The 20,338-nt window shown below is 48.4% G+C and overlaps 1 protein-coding gene across 14 annotated transcripts in view; it reads right to left on the bottom strand.

Annotated features, from left to right (window-relative positions):
• Positions 1-20,338, bottom strand: part of STK32B (serine/threonine kinase 32B) — a 400,190-nt gene that overhangs the window by 120,525 nt on the left and 259,327 nt on the right. For all 14 annotated transcript variants that reach the window (XR_006217092.1, XM_042984951.1, XM_042984954.1 and 11 more), the window contains one exon: positions 12,444-12,617. Coding sequence is in view for 13 of the 14 variants with exons in the window: in XM_042984951.1 (XP_042840885.1) it covers positions 12,444-12,617 (174 nt within the window). In the remaining variant the exon portion in view is untranslated. The remainder of the gene's footprint in view (positions 1-12,443; positions 12,618-20,338) is intronic.

Below are 20,338 nucleotides of genomic sequence, written 5' to 3'. Positions count from 1 at the left end.
AAAAAGATTCCAGATACAAATAAAAAAAAAGAAGGGTAACCAGCTCATTGCAGAAAATTTCAAAATGGAGAAAAGAAGGAAAGGGATTTGATGAAATCTCCGTTCAATGCCAGCACAAGGGGAAACCTTCTTCGAATCTTTTTCTGTTTGAGAACAGTGTTACACAATTTCATAAGCTACAAATTTTCTCTAAAGATCATAACAATAACTGCTTTTAATACTGCTTCGTTTTCTCTTCTTTTTTTTTAAGTATGTTTCATGCCCAGTGTGGAGCCCAACACGGGGCTCAAACTCACGACCCTGAGATCAAAGCCTGAGCTGAGATCAGGAGTCAGACACTTACCGACTAAGCCACCCAGGCTCCCCAGTACTGCGGGGTTTTCATAGTTAGTGTTATACATACGGGCGCACAACCGTCTCAAGTCTTCAAAGGGGAGGTATACCGTTTACGAAGCCAATTTCTTTCCTTTGGGTTATTTTAGAACGATCAATTATCATAAGTAGTGCTGTATTAAATATCCTCACATCTCGTATGCAGGCCAGACTGGAGCCATACCATACATTCCAAGAAGTGAAATCAGTGGGTTGAAGTGTATGAATATTCACAAAGTGCTTGAAACTTATTCTCAAATATATTTCCAAAAGGGTTGTTACAGTTTTTGCCACCAGCAAATATAGATTCAGACTTCCCAGAGAACGTTTTTCTAGAATGCTTTGTCTTGGGAAATACCCAAAAGCAAAGCCCAACCTAGGTACCATCATCTCCCCAAAAGTCTGGATGATCCTCAGGGACAAATTTTATCCTGGCTCGTCTGTGTTCTGAATCGCTTTCCACATGGCTCTCACCGAGCACTTCCCACACTGGCTGAGATGGTCATTATTTATGTCTGTCACCTAATCCAGCTGTGAGCCAGGGGGCAGGCGCACAGTAGGTTCTCAGTGCATAATTAAGAAGCATTTGGGTTCTGAAGAAAGGGACCACATACTTATGTATCAGGGTTTCTATCGCGCTGTCCCGCACACAGTAAGTGCCAATTAAATACAGTAAAACCTTGGTTTGCGAGTGTAATTCATTCTGGAAACATGCTTGTAATCCAAAGCAGTTGTACACCAAAGCGAATTTCCCCATAAGAAACAATGAAGACTCAGACGATTCGTCCCACAACCCAAAAACATTCACATAAAAATGGTTCCAATACTGTAACACAATACAAAATAATAAAGAAAATACAAAACATAAAGAAAAATAAATCGACCTGCAGTTACCTTTGAAAACCTTCATGGCTGGTGCGAGGGAGACGAGAGAGGAGGGTTACTGTGTAGGACGACTCTCAGCATTTTAGCTCAACGGAATCTTCTTCTGCATGGGGGCCCTTGTTTACGCTCTCGCGGATGTTGACTACAGTATTAATAAACTCTTGCCATGCACTGCATTTAATGTACTGGCAATAAGGCAGCAGAGGAAAGGGTCTCTATCTGCAGGCAGCCTGACCTAGAACGGGGCAAAGCACTTCTAAGCTCACTCTTGTCTGGAAAAGCAAAGGACTGTCCACAGGTGCTTTGAAGTGACCAAAAAAAAATACACGAGTGTCAGTTGTGGGCACCTTCCAACGCTCTGAAAAATCACTGATTTCTGCCAAACACCACACCTGAGACTGAGCATCCAAGCATGGGAGACGATCACCCACAATCCCACGGTAAGTGAGAGAGAGAAAGAGAGAGAGAGAGAGAGAGAGAATCATTGGCTCAGTTGTGGTCATGTGACATTCGGCATCACGTAGTACTTGTATTACAAGACACCACTCGTTTATCAAGTTAGAATTTATTAGAAATGTTTGCTCGTCCTGCGGAACACTCGCAGAACAAGTTACTCACAATCCAAGGTTTTACTGTACTTACTAACTCAATGAATGTCAACCAGAGATTCGATGTACTTCAAAGCCTGCCAGGGCAGAAAGAACCAAGTCTCAGGATATGTTCTTTCAATTCCTTGGGCCTCACTCTCTCATTGAGGGTATAAACACTTATAAATACCTACTATGTGCCAGGACCTATTTTAGGTAACCAGGAAAGAGGTGATTCTGAAAGCATCTTGAGAAAAATCCTCACTGAAGTATGAACAGAGCTCACGTGGATGCCCCGAGGAGAAGTCACCCAGAGAACGGTGGTGTCTTCGCACGGGAGCGGCCTGGAGCTGGAACGTGACTGCGGTCGGTTATACTGTGCCCTCCCGCCCCCAGAAGGTATATCCAAGTCCCAACCCTGGTACCTGTGAATGTGACCTTATTCGGCAATAAGGTCTTTGAAGATATAATTCAATTAAGTAATTCGAGATGTGATTACTCTGGGTTTAAGGTGAGCCCCACATCTTTCAGTTTCCCAGTAGCCCTGTGGGAGGAGATCACTCCTCCTGTTAACAAAGACAAGCTCTGGGGCACCTGGGTGGCTCAGTCCGTTAAGTGTCTGACTTCAGCTCAGGTCATGATTCCAAGGTTGGTGAGTTCAAGCCCTGCGTCGGGCTCTGTGCTGACAGCTCAGAGCCTGGAACCCACTTCCGATTCTGTGTCTCCCTCTCTCTTTGCCCCACCCCTGCTTGCATTCTGTCTCTCTTTCAAAAATGAAAATTTAAAAAATTAAAAAAAAAAAAAAGAGACAAGCTCAAATCAGAGAGGTAATGGACTTGCCCAAGGTTGTTTGCACCTGGCACACGACACAAGACCTCTCAGCGCCAGCCCTCACGGTGGTGAGTGGGGGACCACGACCCTGCCTACACATGGGGTGCCTTTGACCCCTCACCCTATGGTCAGGTGCAGAGTCTGGGTTTCTCTTTCTCACAATCGCATTTCCCGCGTCCAACCACTCGGCAAGCTTAGGTCAGAGGCTTGGTTTGTTTGTTTACAAATTCCACTGGTCATCAGATATGACCCAAACTGGGAGCCAAGAAGGGCAGTCTACTGCCCACAACTCAACTAAAGCCCTTGAAGCCACTGGTTCAGAAAATCTTGGCTCTTCCCATCTTTCACCTACATTGCCATGACATGAGTTACAAGCTTTTGCCAAGGGAGGACATGGGATGAGCAGCCCAGCCATATTTCCACACTTGGCATAATCTCTATTCCTATCACTTGGACAGACTTGATTTCCCAATTCACTGGGATTGGCCGACGAAAAGCATCATCCCAGCCTCATGTTGCAAACAGTTTCTTGGGAAAGGCACATGGGCAATTTCCCCAAATTCTCAGTTCACCTTTACAGAATTCAGAAGGTATAAACCTAAGACCATGAGTCTATTTACAAAAAAAAAAAAAAAAAATTAAACCATAAACACACAAGCAATGCAAACTAAGGGCACACTTTCTCTCCCCATCAATTCATGCAAAACCTACTGGATGCTGGTGCCGTGTGCACAAGAAAATAAGCAACTTGCCAGGGAATGCCAAGAACTTCAAGGAGGAAGGAGGTTGCATACGGTCACTTAAAGTAAAAGTTTTATTTGCATGTGCGAGCAAAAGCCAAAGAGTTTCGCCTTTCTATCCGTTAGTCACAGGACGTTTCCTTCATGAAAGCTTGGGTAGTGGACAGATTTTACTTGTAAATATGAGTGGAGAAGTGGGCTATCAGTGAGAGTGTGGTGATGGGGCGGGGGGGTACCTACTGTTTGCTCCTGGGTTAAGTTACTTTTTCTCCATGAGACCCAGTGGTCTCACCTGTATAAGGCAGCTGATGACGGGACCCACTTCAGTTGGCTGTTTTGGGATTAGATGTGGCCACACCTGCAAAGCACTTTAAACAGAGCTGGCACATGCAAAGCGCCTGGCAAACGTTGATGGCCATGTTGGGGGTTGCATCCGAGAAGCACGTTGATTTGTGTTTTGTAACTTCCAACGACCTGTTCTACATATGGGGACTACCCACTACATTTAAATGCTAACTGCACATAAATGTGAACAAGGCTCAGTTCCAGGCCCCGCCCTGGAAAGGACTCACTTTCTCCTCTTATTCCCACCCAAAGACACAAAATGTCAAAAATCCCATGGGTATGTGCCTTCTTACATGCTAATATTTTTAAGATAAAATTGTCCGTGGCAAACATGAGTGGTGAACTTAAAGAGGGAGTTTGAGGCGTGTGATTTATTTTAATGGTTTCTTTATTTTCAAAAAGAGAGAGCGAGTTGGGAGTGTCAGAGAGAGAGAGAAAGAGAGAGAGAGAGAGAGAGAGAGAGAGAGAGAGAGAGAGAGAGAGAGAATTCCAAGCAGGCTCCGTGTTGTCAGCGCAGAGCCCAACGTGGGGCTTGAACTCACGAACTGTGAGATCATGACCTGAGCCGAAACCAAGAAGCGAATGCTTAATTGAGCCACCCAAGTGCCCCAAGGCATGTGCTAATTTAAATCAGTGGAAATGTTCACACTAATGGAAGGATTGTCCCTTATCTTTCACTCACATTCTTTTGAATCTTTTGAACTTTATTACACATATTATTTATTAAAAAAATAAGATCTGGGTGTAACCCTACGCTCCACACCAAAAACAAATAAGTAAAAACAAAAATTGGAAAAAAAAGGATTCACTTCTTTATTTCCTCAGTGTATTCAATGAAGTGACAAAAAATGATACATTTGGTAAAAATCAGTATTTGTATACTTTTAGGCAATTTGTAGCAAAAAGGGTTGATAATGCTAGTTTAACTAAAGGAAGAAGCTTTCTGGTGTTTCAGGATTAAACTATTATTGGTCCTAGAGATAAAAAGGTTTTTCCCAAAGTAAAAAACCTTACAAACAAATTATTCCTGGGAAAAATCTGACAGTAAGCAGATATTTTGTTAAGGCTGAGTCCATTCAGCCCCCCACTCCAAGGCAAGGCTGGAGAGGTTTCTCTAGCACCTGATGGGACTCCTGTCCTGGGAGGAAGGACAACTGTGGGCCCGATGAGGTGAGCCATCGCTGGGACCGCTAAGTGTTGAGACTGTACATTCATTTACACATGAGGCAAAATCAGGGCCGAAAGCACAGGAATGCACAGTACAGGCCAGCCACACTTCATCCGGAGAGCTTCCCAAGGGAGGAAAACCCCCTGTCCTGGGGGTTTCAGGCAGGCAGAGCAAAATCTGATAGAAGTCACCCCACTGGAGAAAATTGTCTCCAAAAGGAGCTTGAAGATGTTGCCCCAAACCCACTCTGGTCAGCATTTAGACCACCTACCTCTTGGTTCAAAACACCAATCAAACGGTTGCCCTTCATAGGCTCGTATTTTGCTCGTATTTGTGATTTGGATCTAAAACAGCCAGAAGAGGAGAGAATTCCTGGTGACCTGACCCTCACCTGAGCCACAAGTTCCCTTCCGACCAGCCCATTTTCCCCGAGTGAATGGACGGAATGCCACAGCTCCTACCACGGACCACGGAGACTCTAAGAAGCCATTACTATTCATTTCCTCCTTTTTTTTTTTTGGATGAAAAGTAAAGTATCATACATCAAAAGAATCACGACTACATAATGGGGTAGACAGGAAAACATCAAGACGTTTTTACCCTCAAACATGAGATTTCAAAGGAGCTGCACGTCTGTGGCCCACGACTTTGGGCCCCAGCAGAGATCTTGGAGAGGTTGGCGTCTCAGATGTCAAGGGACCCACGGGCAGAAAAGTTACAGGACGCAGAGCAAGGAATGGAGATGGACTTATCGAATGTGAACTTGTATTTGTGAGTGATTTCAAGGAAGTCTGTCTTTCCTTCCTTTCTTCATTACTTCACTGATTCAGTAAATGGTCATGCTGGGCAACGAGTCAGGTGTTGAAAATCCAAAGATGAACAAGGTAGAAAAGATATCTGCCTCCAGGGAGTGGGCAGACAGGCAGGTTTCTTCTCTGGTTACCTAGAAACATGGTAAATGACTCAGTCACCCAGCTGGGATTGCATCCCAGGAAAGAAGTGGACAGTGGGCTTAGCAGGGTGGGGCACAGGATAAAGGCAGTGGGGACGCCCTCTGAGGAAGGGAGGGTCTGGTCCTTATTCTGGCTCTGTCTAGGAGTTGCCCAGACAGGACATCAGTTAGTCAGGACATAACCTTAGCTTGCCTTTTGCGTCTGGGAAGGCAGCAAGGTGTGATGGAGACAGACTCTGACTACAAGCCACATTCCAACTTGGAACCACAATCCCGCTGCTTTTTGACAGCGTGACTTGGGGGTAGGACCTCAACCACCAGAAGCTTCACACACCCATGGAACAGAGCCTGCCTTGGGGGCATTTGTCGTTAGATTCTCAAGTGCTTATGTTCACGCTTATACGTGCATGAACACTCATTCATATCAGCACGCTGTCAGCAGTTCAAGGCAATTTGAACAATAAGTGGCTTGGTGGGGATCAGCATGGGATCTGGGGTCAGACTATCTTGGCTTAACCCTGGTTCCACCGTCTTCAGTTGGGGGCAGGGGGCAAATCACCCAATCTCTCTGCAAAATGCTGGTTGTAGTACCTAGCCCATTTTATTTTTTAAGAGTTTATTTTGAGAGAGAGAGGGAGAGGGAGAGACGGAGAGGGAGAGAGAGAGTGCTGTTAGCACAGAGCCCAAAGCGAGGCTCAAACCCTCGAGCCCTCAGATCATGACTTGAGCTGAAACCAAGAGTCAGATGCTTAACCAACTGGGCCACACAGGTGCCCCTAGCCTATTTGATTGATGCCAGGATTAAATAAGCTGATATTTGTGTGTGCTCTATCTATCTATCTTATCCAACACACACATTTGCATACACATGCACACGTACACATAAACACACGTGTGTGCATATGTGTGTATATATGTATATATGTACTGACATACAGAAGTTCAATAAACTTGATTCATTGTGACTTTTGCCATTCATTTGATCTTGTATGACTTGGTCCTTCTGGATACCTCGTCCAGTGACCCTGCCCTGGCTGAAGATCCTTCTTGGGAAGTGTTTTTGGGGCCTTCAGAAAGGTCATTCTCAATTACCAGCTGGACCACGTCACTGCCAAGCTTCAGCCCATCTGTGGATGACACCAGCAAGGGCCTCAGGGTGTGTTCCTCACCAACCTGAGCAAGGCAGGCTCTCCCACCCACCCACCCCCCGCCCCCGCCTCTGCCCAGGCCTCCCACGTCCAGGTGCTTCTGCCCAGTGCCTCCTGTATTCCTCCTTGGGGCTAATCCCTCCTTGTCCTCAAATCACTACAAGTCGAATGTCCCAGAGGAAGCCTCCCCAGCTTCCTCTGTGTCCCCTGCCCCACCCTGCATCCCAGTCTGGGCTGGGTGCCTTCCTCGGGGCTCCCGCAGCCACTGTGTGGCCCCCTGGTGTGGGTCCCCATCTTGAATTGCAATAATTTGACCCCCAGAATGGTTGCCTCTTCCACCTAGGAGAGCTGCTCATCATTTTTTCCCAAGGGCTGGCCATCTTCCTGGTTGAAGAACGAAGGACTGACACATACACTCTAAAAAGTAGATCTCTAATTGCTTGAGAACAACGGTTTATTTTCAACACTTAATGATATTCCCCTACTCAGACACTTTCAAACTCAAGGGGTATACCCCGAAATACCTTGTGCTTTCTATAGATCCATAACGCCATCCTCAAAGGTGGGAGATTTGTCACCACTGAGTATATGAGAAAAGAGTAAACACCAGGTTCCATAGTCAGTTCTCCAGACAAAGGAAAGAGAATGAAGCTGCTACAAGATGCCAGGCACAGCTAAATGCTTTATGACCTCTTGCTCATGGAATTTGCACAACAGCCCAATGAAGTCGGCATCATCAGGTCCGTTTTACAGATTTGAAAACTGAGGTCCAAATAAGCAGCTGGAGTTCAGTAACTTGCCCAAGGCCACCAAGACGGAAGACACAAGTTTCTGGTGCTCCAACCGAGGCCTGCATTGGCAGAATGATGCTACAACTTTCACGTGTGGCAACTTTCAAGAAAGCGACACCCATCTGTCTGTATAAATATGGCAGCAGAGGGCATCTGGCTGACTCAGCTGGCAGGCAGCGCATTTGCCGACTCTTAATCTCAGGGTCATGAGTTTGAGCCCCACCCTAGGTGGGGAGCTTACTTAAAAAAATGTGGCGATGGCAATGCCTAGCACGGAAGGAGCGGGAGGTTCATAAATTCATCTGTTGAATGAACGCAACACATTGCACAGCATTATCATATATCCTTATGCCCAGCGTGTACAGCCCATAATTTCAAGTCTGAACGCACGGTGATGAAGGGACTTGTTGAATTACACGGGAGGGAAAAAAGTGGACTCAAATCCCTGCCAAGTCTACCATTTTAGAAATGGTAAGGTAGGTGGATTTTTAAACATTTCTCTAAGTTGTGAGCTCGCTCCTTTTCTCCAGGGTAGATCTGGAGTCTGAGGGCAGATGATCTGATTTTTAAGTACAGTGACTTAGAAACACTGGCTGAAATGAAAACGTGGTTCCCACCATCACTCTCATATGTCACAGTTCCAGATCCTGCCTATCTTTGGCTCTGCTCTGGGAGGCTGGTACCCATATCTCACCAACGTCCACGTGACTCCGTGTCTGGGGCAAACGAGGCCAACTGATCATCTTTTGCACACTAGGGCAGCAGCGGCTGTGATAATTCACGAATGACGTTTGTAAAACGGACCGGCAAAGAACGTGGTCCTTTGAGCACCTTCAAAGAACCCTGCCGGTGCACAGAGGCGACGGCGGCATGGGGTGACCTTCCTCAACAAATACAGCACAGCGCTTACAGACACAGAGTCTAGAGCCAGGGTTGCTGCGTGCAAAGGCCGATGAATGGCCACATAAATGGACAGCGGGCCTGCAGCGAACACGCGGCATTACACTGAACAACCCCTTTACGACTACGTACGACTCCTATCATAACTTCTTCCTCCTTCCTGATCTTGTTCATTGTGTGACGTTAGCCATTTGTATCAAAATTAGGGATGCAAATAATCCAAGGAATCAGTGGTTCTGCAAGTGTTCTAATATAGAAACAACCCCTATCACTTTCTCCCCATCTCTCTCTCTCCATCCATCCATCCATCCATCCATCCATCCATCCATCCATCCATCTTGTCCAGGTGACAATTTTGGTAGACATAGCTCCTTTTCTCTAAATAATAGATAACTTTTGCATTTCAGGCTCCACCTATTGGCCTCCCACTGTGGAAAATGAGGATGTAACACTCTTCCCCCTCCCCCCATCCCCCTGGCCCCCAGAAGACACGGTCATCTTCCCCTCCAGCCATTCCCCAGCGGAGTTTTGTATTTCTGGTTAGACTGACCTTCAGGGCTGCACTGATTATGATTGTATGGAGCGAATTCACGTAATAAGCTATGCTGCACACAGACAACATCGTGTACAATGCCTCCATTCCCTAGAGTTAATAACTGTCTTTTATGTATTGTTGAGCTTTTTCCTAAACTTCTCATTTATTCAACTTCAGATGCTTCACCAACTAAATAAGTTCCTCTCAAGGCATCCAGAGGCATCAGGAATCCCACCAGCCCATGATTCCTGGAGAAGCCTGCCCCAGGGTATTTCGATCCACTCCATTAAGCACTGGTCAGGGTCTACACCGTGGGCACAACCGACATCCTGGGACCTCCCTTTATCACCATCCTGGAGACTCCCTATGCCTCTCTCCTCTGCTGGAGCCACACATTTTCCATTCCTTCCCCCTTCCTGATTTATTCCTTTATTTTAGTGGAGTCCACCTCTTTTTCTGATAGTTCCTTGAGAAAAAGGGAATGTAAGGTACGTTTTTTGGAGACCCTGAACTTCTGGAAATGTACACCCTCACACTTGATTGAGAGCATGTGTCCGCTGCCTTCTAGCCCCTGATAAACCCCAAACACGTCTGATTCCTCAGCCTTTATAGCCTGCTGTTCATCTGTGGAAGCTTATGGGACCTGGGGTTTGTCCTGATGGGCATCTTTCAATCTGGAAACTCGGCTCTTTCAGGTCCAAGAGATATTCAATAATTATTTCATTGATCATTTCTCCCACTATGTTTTCTCTCTTGTCTCTCTCTCATCTGAGGTTAGGATTACCAGACGGTTGTCTCATTTTCTTCTATTTCCTCTTGTATTTTCTTTTTTTTTAAATTTTTTAATGTTTATTTATTTTTGAGAGAGAGAGACAAAGAGAGACACAGAGAGAGAGAGAGAGAGAGAGAGAGAGAGAGAGAGAGAGAGAGAGAGAGAAGGGGGGAGGGGCAGAGAGAGGGAGACAAAGAATCGTAAGCAGGCTCCAGGCTCCGAGCTGTCAGCACAGAGCCCGACGTGGGACCTGAACTCACAAACTGTGAGATTATAACCTGAGCCGAAGTCAGACGCTTAACCAACTGAGCCACCCAGGCGCGCCTCTCGTATTTTCTATTTATCTTTCTATATTACTGTGTGAGGGATGTCAGCTTTGTCTTCTAACACATCTTTCGAGTTTTTCATTTCTACTGTCATGTTTTTAATTTAGAAGAGCTCCAATGTCTTCCAAATTTTAAATAAACATGGTGATTCTTATTATGTATTTATTATATACACATTTCTTATTATATAATTGCAAAAATCTTTTTATCTCTCTGGAAATACTGATCACGGTTATTTTGCTATTTTCTCCTCCTTGCATGGTGTCTATTTATTCCAAGATCTGTTTTTCCTCTTTTCATTTCATTGTTTGGACCTCACTGTTTGTGCCAGGAGATTTCCATATGTCTTATAACCCTTGGTCATCGGTTACCTAGTTGGCAGCTTACGGCAAATGAGTGGGGCTTGTTGGCCGTGAACTACGTGCTAAGTGGTGGTGGGGAAGCTGTGAAGTCAGGTCTCTTTGCTCTTGGATCACCCCTCACTGAAATCACAGTTTCCTGCCTGGAGGAAGGTCTGAACATGCCACTCTTGGAGCCCAGCTGGCATGGGGAGAGGTTGTGTATTTTAGCATCTGGTTGGTATACTCTTTCCTTCTAAGCTTATTTATTTATTTGGAGAGACAGAGAGAGCACGAGTGGGGGTGGGCAGAGAGAGAGGGAAACATAGAATCCTAAGCAGGCTCCGCGTTGTCAAGCACACAGCCTGACGCAGGGCTTGAACTCACCAAGGGCGAGATTGTGACCTGAGCTGAAATCAAGAGCCACACGCTCAACCGACTGAGCCACCAGGTCTCCCGATACACTCTTTTCAATACAATGTCCTAACTCAAGTAAGCTTGGTGTACTTCAGTGCAAACCCTCGCTAATTTTTGCATCTTTAGGGAGCAAACATTATTTGTCTGCTTGGGCAAAATTACTCAGACGATTCCTCAGCCATCGAGTTATTCACAATGGACAAGCAGCTCTGGGTTCTCAATACTTCCTAAAAGGCTTTCAAAGAGTTCACCTTACTTTAGCCTCCTTTTTACTTCCCTTCTTCCTTCCATATATACTGATGACTGTCAGTCCCTGCCCCTAGGGAGCACTCGTCAGCGTCCATCGGCGCTCGGCTGTCCCCAGTGACAACCTGGAATTTACGTTCTTGGACACTAATCATCCACCACTCTCCGTTTTCTTTCAGAACCTCCCCCCGCCATGTTTTTCTCTAGTCTCCTCTTTAGTCTTCCCCATCTTTGTGAGTTTGTCATTTATCGAATCTTCTTGCTGCCGTTTTACCGGAGTTCCAGGAGGAACAAACTGTAGATGTGTTTGTGTGTTTGTGTGTTTGTGTGTGTGTGTGTGTGTGTGTGTGTGTGCACGCTTAATCTACCATTTTTACCTAGAAGGTCAAGTCTTTCTTTGCCATGTCTTCCAAAATCACATATGTCATAAGAAGAGCAGTGAGGCACAGTGCAAGACCCAAGGTGAACAAATCTGGAGCCACTCACGCCAGCCCCCTCCTCTGGAAAGAGCGAGAAGACTTTGCTTGTGACACCATCACTTTTGGAAGCCTCTGGCTGGCCTCCTGCCTCCGCAGACAAACTTGCTTTGCCGGCCTGCTTGGAGTGGCAGAGCTGTGCCCGGGCAGGGGGAAGCAAGGGTTCTGAGCAAGGAGCAGAAACCCAGAGCTTATACCCAGAGCCCAGGGCCAGCCCCGAGGCGTTCCCAGGAGAAAGAAATCCTCCCCGCGGCACAGCACCGATTTCACGTATGGAAAGGAAGACAGTAGATTCCCTCAGACTCCCAACTAATGCCACATGACCTTTCTAACGTGAGACTGGGGGGCCAGAACATTCCAGCCTCCTGAAGTCACGCTGCAACGGAGAAGCAAAGGCCAACCACCAGCCGCGTCTCTCTGTGGCGGGGTGGTGGCCTCGGACGCAGGTGACAAGGGAGCGGGCCGACTGTAGAGGATGTAAGGGCGGGAAGAGGCTGTTCTGATGTTCCTGAGCTCCACCTGCTGCCCCTTCGGACAGACGTCGGTGAGGAAATGCCCCGCCCGGCCTCCCAGCGGGCCGTGGCCCCCAGGCACCCCTCCGGCAGCCCAGGCACCTGTGGATGATGTGGAACCTCTGCAGATACTCCAGGGCCAGCGCCAGCTCGCAGATGTACAGCTTCACCGCCCCCTCCGTGAAGTGGACGTTCTGCTGCAGGTGGTAACGCAGATCTCCGCCCAGGAGCAGGTCCACCACCATGAACATGTCCTCCTCGTCCTGGAAGGAGTACCTAGGAGCGCAGAGGGACAGAGCAGGTTAGGGGACAGAGGTGCTCCAACGTCCTCCGGACCGATGCCCCCGTTTTACAGAAGCGTCACCTGAGGCTCAGAGAGAGGCACTGGTGTCACCGAAGTCACAGGGCTCTCGCAGACAAATGGCATTTTAACCAATGCCAGACATCAACCCATGACTTTAAGTTTTAAGATGTTTTAGGGGCCCCTGGGGGGGTTCAGTCGGTTGGGCATCCGACTTCGGCTCAGGTCACGATCTCGCGGTTCGTGGGCTCGAGCCCCGCGTCGGGCTCTGTGCTGACGGCTCGGAGCCTGGAGCCTGCTTCGGATTCTCTGTCTCCCTCTCTCTGCCCTGCTTGAGCACTCTCTCTTGTCTCTCTCAGAATAAATCAATAAACTTTAAAAACAGAGTAGAAAATTTTTAAAGTTTTTATTTAAATTCCGGTTGATTAATATACAGTGTAGTGTCAGCTTCAGGTGTCCAACCTAGTGATTCAACACTTCATACACCAGGTACTCATCACAACAAAGTGCCCTCCTTAATCCCCAGCCCCATCTTCCCGAGCCCCCCACCACCTGCTCTCTGGTGACCGTAAGCTCGTTCTCTACAGTTAAGAGTCTGTTTCTCGGTCTGTCTCTCTCCCTCTTTTTTTTTTCCTTCCTTTGCTTGTTTGCTTTGTTTCTTAAATTCCACCTCGGAGTGAAATCATATGGTACTGGTCTTTCCCTGACTGAGTAATTTCACTTAGCATAATACTTTCTAGATCCATCCATGTTGTTGCAAATGGCAGGACTTCATTCATTTTTTTTTTTTTAATGGCTGAGTAACAGTCCAGTGTATACATTGTCTTTAGTACCTGCTTTAACTAGGTGTTTTTGGGACCTGAGGTAGGTACTGTCCAAAGCTGCACCCCCCTCCCCGACGTCCCTCTCTTCCCTCCCACCACACGCGACTCCCCACACGGAGCCTGGTTCTGCGCCCACTGAATGCAGTGATGTTCTGGCAAGTCTGCGTCCAGGCCTGAAGGGAACCAGCAGTTTCTACTCGAACTGCCTTCCAGGACCCGGCCAGAGCCCAAGCCCCACGGAGAGGCCACGAGAAGGAAAACAGGAGCTCCAGCCAACGGCCCTGGCTGAGCAACCAGGGACAGCCAGCAGCGACCGGCAGCTTGGGAGTTTTTCGGGGGGGGGGCGGGGGTTGTCCGTTTGCTTGTTTCAGCAACAGAGAATGACACATTACTCAATTCGTTTTTACAAAATGCATTCAGGCTTCCTCGGGACTAAAGAGCCAATATATAGAACCTCAGGATGGTGTTCAAACCTCGAGAGAGGAATCTCACCCTTGTAAAATGTTTCCACATTCCATACAGAACCATGGGAAGTTAAGGGAATCCTGAGATATAACCACAGAATGACAGACTGTTTTCATGGGGGCTTAGACCTTTGACTCAGACCCTCGGAGATTAGACCTGGGCCATCCAGCCTCTTCCCCTCGTTCGACAGAAGAGGAAACTGGGGCCCAGAGGGAAGAAGGGACCCAGCGAGTCAACAAGAAGAGGGGCACACGAACCCCAGACCCAGTCTCTCCCCAGCGCATTTACAACCACACACCACTAGGTGGTGCTGTGACGCACGCACTGTGCTCCCCCAACCTGGGTGTGTTTCCTGGATTCAAGCGGCCAATATCTCATTTAGGATTTTGCATAGTGTTCCGATGGCACTAGCCCACGTTTTCCTACCTGCCACTGCGCTGGCCCAGATTTGGCATCATGGTAATACCGGACTCTACGATGAAGTGGGGCTCTTTGTCTCCATTCAAGAAGCGTCTGTGAAAAGCATCGCTAGTTTGTGGAAACTCTGGTCTCAAAATGCCTGTCATGCCCACACTTCGGGTTCGCTGGGGATTCTCCCTCTCACCTCAGGGGCTCCTGTTGGCGCTGTCTGATGACTCCCGCTCCTCCCCTTCAGCAAAGAGATGAGCAGATCTATGGCCCGGGCTGACTAGGAGGTATAGACACATGTCCCCTGGCTGCTGGTGTCAGTTCATCAGGACCCCCTGGGGTGCTCCCTGGGACGGATGAAATAAAAGCCTTCTCCTCTGGGCTTGCCAGGCTAGACGCTGTGACACCCTCTTGCCCCAAATGGGCGTACAACCCACCTGCAGCGGGAAGCGGCAGAGGGTCAAACAGGGTGAGGGCTAAACACAGGAGCCTTGTTGGAGATGCTGGCTCCAGCCTGGACAGAAGCCTGAACCTTACACTTACCACGCACAATGACGCGCCTTCTGACCTAAGCTACTTGACATGGTCTTTCTGTCATTTGGAACCCAAAGAGTCAGCTGGTACATCTCTCTGCGTATTTGCTACTGGAGAGGAGGGTTCAGATGCTCAAAAAGGAACCACAGGAATTAGCTCTAAATGCCTCCTACAGATGCCCAATTTGTATTCTGAGAGTTGAAGGACTATTGAAACATCACATGAATAACCAGTTGAGTTCTGCACCCTTGTTCACAGCTAAACTGTCAAAGGGCATCTCATTCGATATTCCGTCAGAACTCTTTGGAGGGGCAACGTGAATTTCTAGGAAAGAAACTTGCAGACCGGAGTGAATTTTAAGAGGAAATCCAACATGCGAAGAGAACAGAAATTTAAGCAATAACTCAGGTTGTTGTGGCTTTCTCTCGCCACAGATCCAGTTTTTGCCCTGGGCCATGGACTCTACATCCCCAAGGAGACTCAGCACTGTTATTGGAGAACAGACAATGACCTTTCATTTATCTCTGCAGCTTTGTGCAATGCTTCCTTTTGCCTCCTCTTGGGCTGGAATGATAAGTATGTTCTCACGATAATGCTGCACATTGTCATGGAAATGGAGATCACAAATGAGAAACCTGCACTCTATCCTGGTAACCCTGAGCCATGGAGAAATCAATTAGGCTCTCCTTCCAACATCAAAGAAGTTCAGGAGTTTGGAAGGCACCAGTTTTGGCTTGGATGCGGAAATATACCAGCACGCAGAACCCTGTGTCTGGTTTAAAAAAAATTTGTTCCTTAATTTCCAATCTTGCTCCAAAAAGCTTTAAAGGTTACTTGCAAAATACGTATCGCTTAACAAAATTAAAAGTAAGTAAGCCATAGATCGGGTCAAAGAATAAAAAAGGGATTCAAGAAACTGTAAGCAGGCAAAAATACCCCAATTCATGGTCAGCGAGCTCGTGTGTTGGCCCCAAACAGGCCATAAATGTGTGTCTAACCTTTCCGGCAAGCAGAGAAACACGATCAGCCTTATGATCCAGGGTCAACGTGGAAACAAGGAATCAGTTGTTTAGGAAAAGCATGATTATTCCTGGTATGAAGCCAGAAGGAACTTTCTCCCACTAGATTCTTACAACGATGGCATTTTGTAATGTGGCAAACAACGATCTGCATGAAGTACCTCTACAGAGTAACACGCTTAACAGGGATTTTTTTGTACGATGTTCAAGAGACACTGAAGGCATCAAAGTCCGAGTCTGTAAAAGCAGCACCACAGGGAGAAAAGAGAGGTGGTCTGGTGTCATGCTCACGGAGGAGCTTTCTTAACCGAAGGATACATTTAGAGGAGACACCCGGTGAATGCCCTCAGGGACCGCGTCCCAAGTGTGGGATGGCCCACGCATCCACGAATCCTCAGAAGGCTTCTCTCACGCATCAGCCCGGTGCCAGAAGCTGGGAGTCCGTGGAAGAGGTCGCCCTCGATGGCTCGCCTGAGTGTGGGGTCATCAGAAGGGGGCTGGGATTTGATGTCATGGCCATGACTAATGCCCTGGATCAACCCACTGCTGCGGGTCCAGATTCACCCTGGACGTGGACCCCGTGCTCCCGCGTTCCCAAGGAGCTCAATATGGTCCCTGCCACCACCTCTCTGTTCTCGTCCACCCTTCTCTTCTCAGTGCGGAGCAGTGGTTCCCAACCAGGGGCCACGCTGCTCCCCTGGGACACAGAACAACGTCTGGAGATGCTTTGGGTTGTCACAACTGGGAGGAGTGCTACTGGCATCTAGTGGGTAGGGGCCGAGGATGCTGCTAAGCCTTCTCCAAGGCACAGGGTGGCCCCTCACACAAAGAATGGCCTGGCCCCAAATGTCCACAGTGCTGTGGTTGAGAAACCATGGTTTAGATTCATGCTCCTGTTCTTAGAAGCCCTCCTCCCTAACCCTGGAAGACTGAGTTGGGGGACACTCCTTTTGGTCCTTGGTGCCCTATAATAGCACTGATAAGGCGCCTACCACGGGCCAGGTACCGTTCTACGTGCTTTATGCGTGTTAATTCATTTTATTCTCCCAACAGCCCTTTGAGGTAGGTACTAGCAGGAGCCATCCTGGACAGACCTGGACACGGAGGCTCAGGGAGGTTAAAGAACATTTCCCCAGGAAATGGAAGAGCTGGGAACTGAACTAACACAACCCATCGCCAGAATCTAGAATCCCTGCCTGAGGCTCTGGCAGCACTTTCCTCGTGGCTCGCGGACCCTCTCTCTCCTGGTCTCTTCTCCCCACCAGCCAGCCATCTCCGTGCACAGGGATCAGGCCTGTTTGACACTGTCCCCCTGCGTTTGGCACATTGCCCAGAGCATCATACACTCGGAATGAATGGGTCACAAACAGAGTACCTGTGGCCTGGGTGGCACGTTAAGTTAATCTGGTACTTCCTCCACAGGAGGCTGGGGCGAGGGGGAAGGCAGCACGGAAGGAGACAGGGAAGGTGGAGGGATGATTAGAGGCAAATCTCTGCTGGGTGCTGGGCTCTGCATTGGGTCGAAGTCATTGCTTATCGGAGCCTCCTTTGCTCTGGCCTCCCCGCTCCTCACAGAGACCAGGACCTCCCACTGGCCTGAGAGCGACTCTCCCAGTCTCCCTCCAAAGCCTCACTCCTGTGCAGGGAGCAGAAGTGAACCGTCTGGTGAGCTGTTGGGAAGCAGCTGCCAGTGGGCTCAGCTCGGCTCCTTCTGGGTTCCCGCCGGGCTTCTGGGTCTTCCCACAGAGGGTTTACACTCGGTCTGCTCCCTGTAATGGCCAGAGACCTGGCCAATGGAGAGGGGGCTTGCAAGGTGACCCCGTATCCTTAGGGTGATTCCATTTCAAAGCCAAAGTGTTAGCAAGCCTTTGGGTGCAGAGCGAAAGCCAAGTTCTTCAATCAACTGTGTCTGCAACAAAGCTGATACTTTCACTTCCACGTGCCTGAGCGCCAGGGCGTCTCTTGAGTGGTCCCAAACTCAGGTGGGAAGGAAGGGTGCTCTCCATGGACCTCCCATCATCCCTCAGCCCTCACCCCATTTAACCATGCAAGGTGAGCATTACGCCCCTCATTTTTCCAACAGAGGAAGCCAAGGCCAAGAGAGGCTGACCTGTCCCCAGCTGGGTGACGCCCCTTCTTCAATAGCACGTCGGGTCCTCTAGAACCGGTGTCGGGAAGCTTGTGCACTGAAGGTCAGCCACGTTAACCATGGTGAGAAGACACATGAGTGCATACGAGAGTTGCTGTGTCCAGGGGGAAACCCGAGTGGGAACACCTGGCCCAGCTCCTCCTTGTTTCTTTCTTTTTTTTTAACGCTTATTTATTTTTGAGAGAGGAAGAGAGAGAGAGAGGGAGCGAGGGAGGGGTGGGTAGCGAAAGGGAGACACAGAATCTGGAGCAGGCTCCAGGCTCCGAGCTGTCTGCACAGAGCCCGATGTGGGGCTCGAACTCATGAACCGCGAGATCATGACCTAAGCCGAAGTCGGATGCTCCACCGACTGAGCCCCCCAGGCACCCCCTCCTCTTGTTTCAGCTAACCTTGCTCGTACTTGGCGCCAGGAGGCCACCAGCCGACCACGTGTTGTCGGTGGCAGGGGAGGCATGGGAAGGAAAGGGCAGGAAGTCATAAACCTTTCTTAGTGCCCCAGCACCATGGTGCCACTCAGCCATTTAAAACACACGCTTTTCGGGGCGCCTGGGTGGCTCAGTCGGTTGAGCGACCGACTTCGGCTCGGGTCATGATCTCACGGTTTGTGAGTTCAAGCTCCGCATCGGGCTTTGTGCTGCCAGCTCAGAGCCTGGAGCCTGCTTCTGATTCTGTGTCTCCCTCTCTCTCTGACCCTCCCCCACTCATGCTCTGTCTCTCTCTGCCTCAGAAATAAATAAACATTAAAAAAATTAAAAATCAATAAATCAATAAATAAAACACACGCTTTTCTCTACTTTTCTTCCCTGGGTTAAAGGGGCCAAGCCGGGAGACGCCCTGTGGGTTGGTCTTCTGGAAGCCCTAGCGGCCGGGACAAGTTGCGTGTCTCTGACATTTACCTCCTGTGTCCTTGTTGTGTGGCACCTGCCAGGACAAGGAGCTGAGCATCTCTCAGACCATTCCCTGTGCAGTCCAATCTCCAAGGGGGAGCAGACAGGGAGGAGGGCTCGCCGACCACGCTCACTGCCGGTGATTCTCAGCGATTGAATGTGCAGCAAGAGAAGAGCTAAAAATACCGTCTTAGGCTCAGGAATCCAATAACGGGATGGGGATGCTGGGCCTTCTGTCCGCTCATTCTGTACACATAACAAGGAGCTTATCAAATCTGAATTGTGCTTGATACACAGAAGTCTTTAATAACATCCACAATAACCTTTTTTTTAAAAAAAAAAAATTTGAATTGAGCCACACAAGAGCTCAAGCCATTCATACATCCTGGCCCCCATTGTTCTCCACATCAAGCTGATTCTGTCCCTGTCCCCTTCCCAGAAGCCAGTGTTGCTGGTTGGCTTCCACCTGCCCCCTGCGGGCCAAGTGGCAGCAAGGAGACACTCTCAAACCCCATCCGGCCCCCCAGGTCCAGGCCGTTTGGGGCAGGAGGACTCCTAGGACCATGCAAAGGTGAAGGGAAGCCCAGGTTTCCTACCAGCTGCCGCGAAGCATCAGAGCTTTGCAGACCATACCGCGTGTCTACCTGTGTAAATGCAGAACACTGTTGCTGTAGCTGGATGAATTTTATTTCATTTCATGTCATTTGTATCCCGCATGATTCTCAAGGTTTGCCAGTGGCTAACAAAGCAAGACTGATGGAAGAGATAGAGAGGAAAACTGTGGAACAATGGAGAAGTACGTGTGCTGAGCACCCGGACAAGCCGAGAGCAGGTAGCCCTGGCCTCCCCAGTGCGAGCGAGCACAGAGCAGAGCAGAACCCAAACCTCTCCCTCGGGGGAGTTCCAAAAGAAATGTATAACCTGCATTTTTTTTTAAAAGGGGCATTGAGGAAAAGAATGGGAAGTGAATTATGGTAATTCACACCATGGGGGGCTTTCCATATACATTTGTATTCACAAATGGTCTGCAGCATTCTTTTACTGTACTGTCCTTATCTGCTTTGGGCGTCAGAGGAATACAAGCTTCATCAAATGAACTGGGACGCATTTACTTCTCTTCCATTTTCTGGAAGAGACCGCATAAAAAATTGTTGCTAATGCCTTAAATATTTAATAGAATTCTCCAGTGAAACCATCTGGGCAGGGGATTTTGTTTTCAGGAGCTTTTAAATTATGAATTCAATTTATTTCCTCGTTACAGGATTATGGGGTTAATTTTTTTTCTGGGTTCGGTTTTGGTACTTTGTGGGGTTTGAAGAATTGGTCCATTTCTTCTACGCTGTCCAATGTATGAGTATGAAATTGCTCCCAGTACTTCTAACTCTCCTCTTCCCGGCTGCGAGATCTGCA

This window comes from Panthera tigris, chromosome B1 (genome assembly GCF_018350195.1).
Source record: "Panthera tigris isolate Pti1 chromosome B1, P.tigris_Pti1_mat1.1, whole genome shotgun sequence".
Taxonomy (NCBI): Eukaryota; Metazoa; Chordata; class Mammalia; order Carnivora; family Felidae; genus Panthera; species Panthera tigris.
Note: the sequence above shows the minus strand (reverse complement) of the source record. Positions and strands in the feature narration are given on the sequence as shown.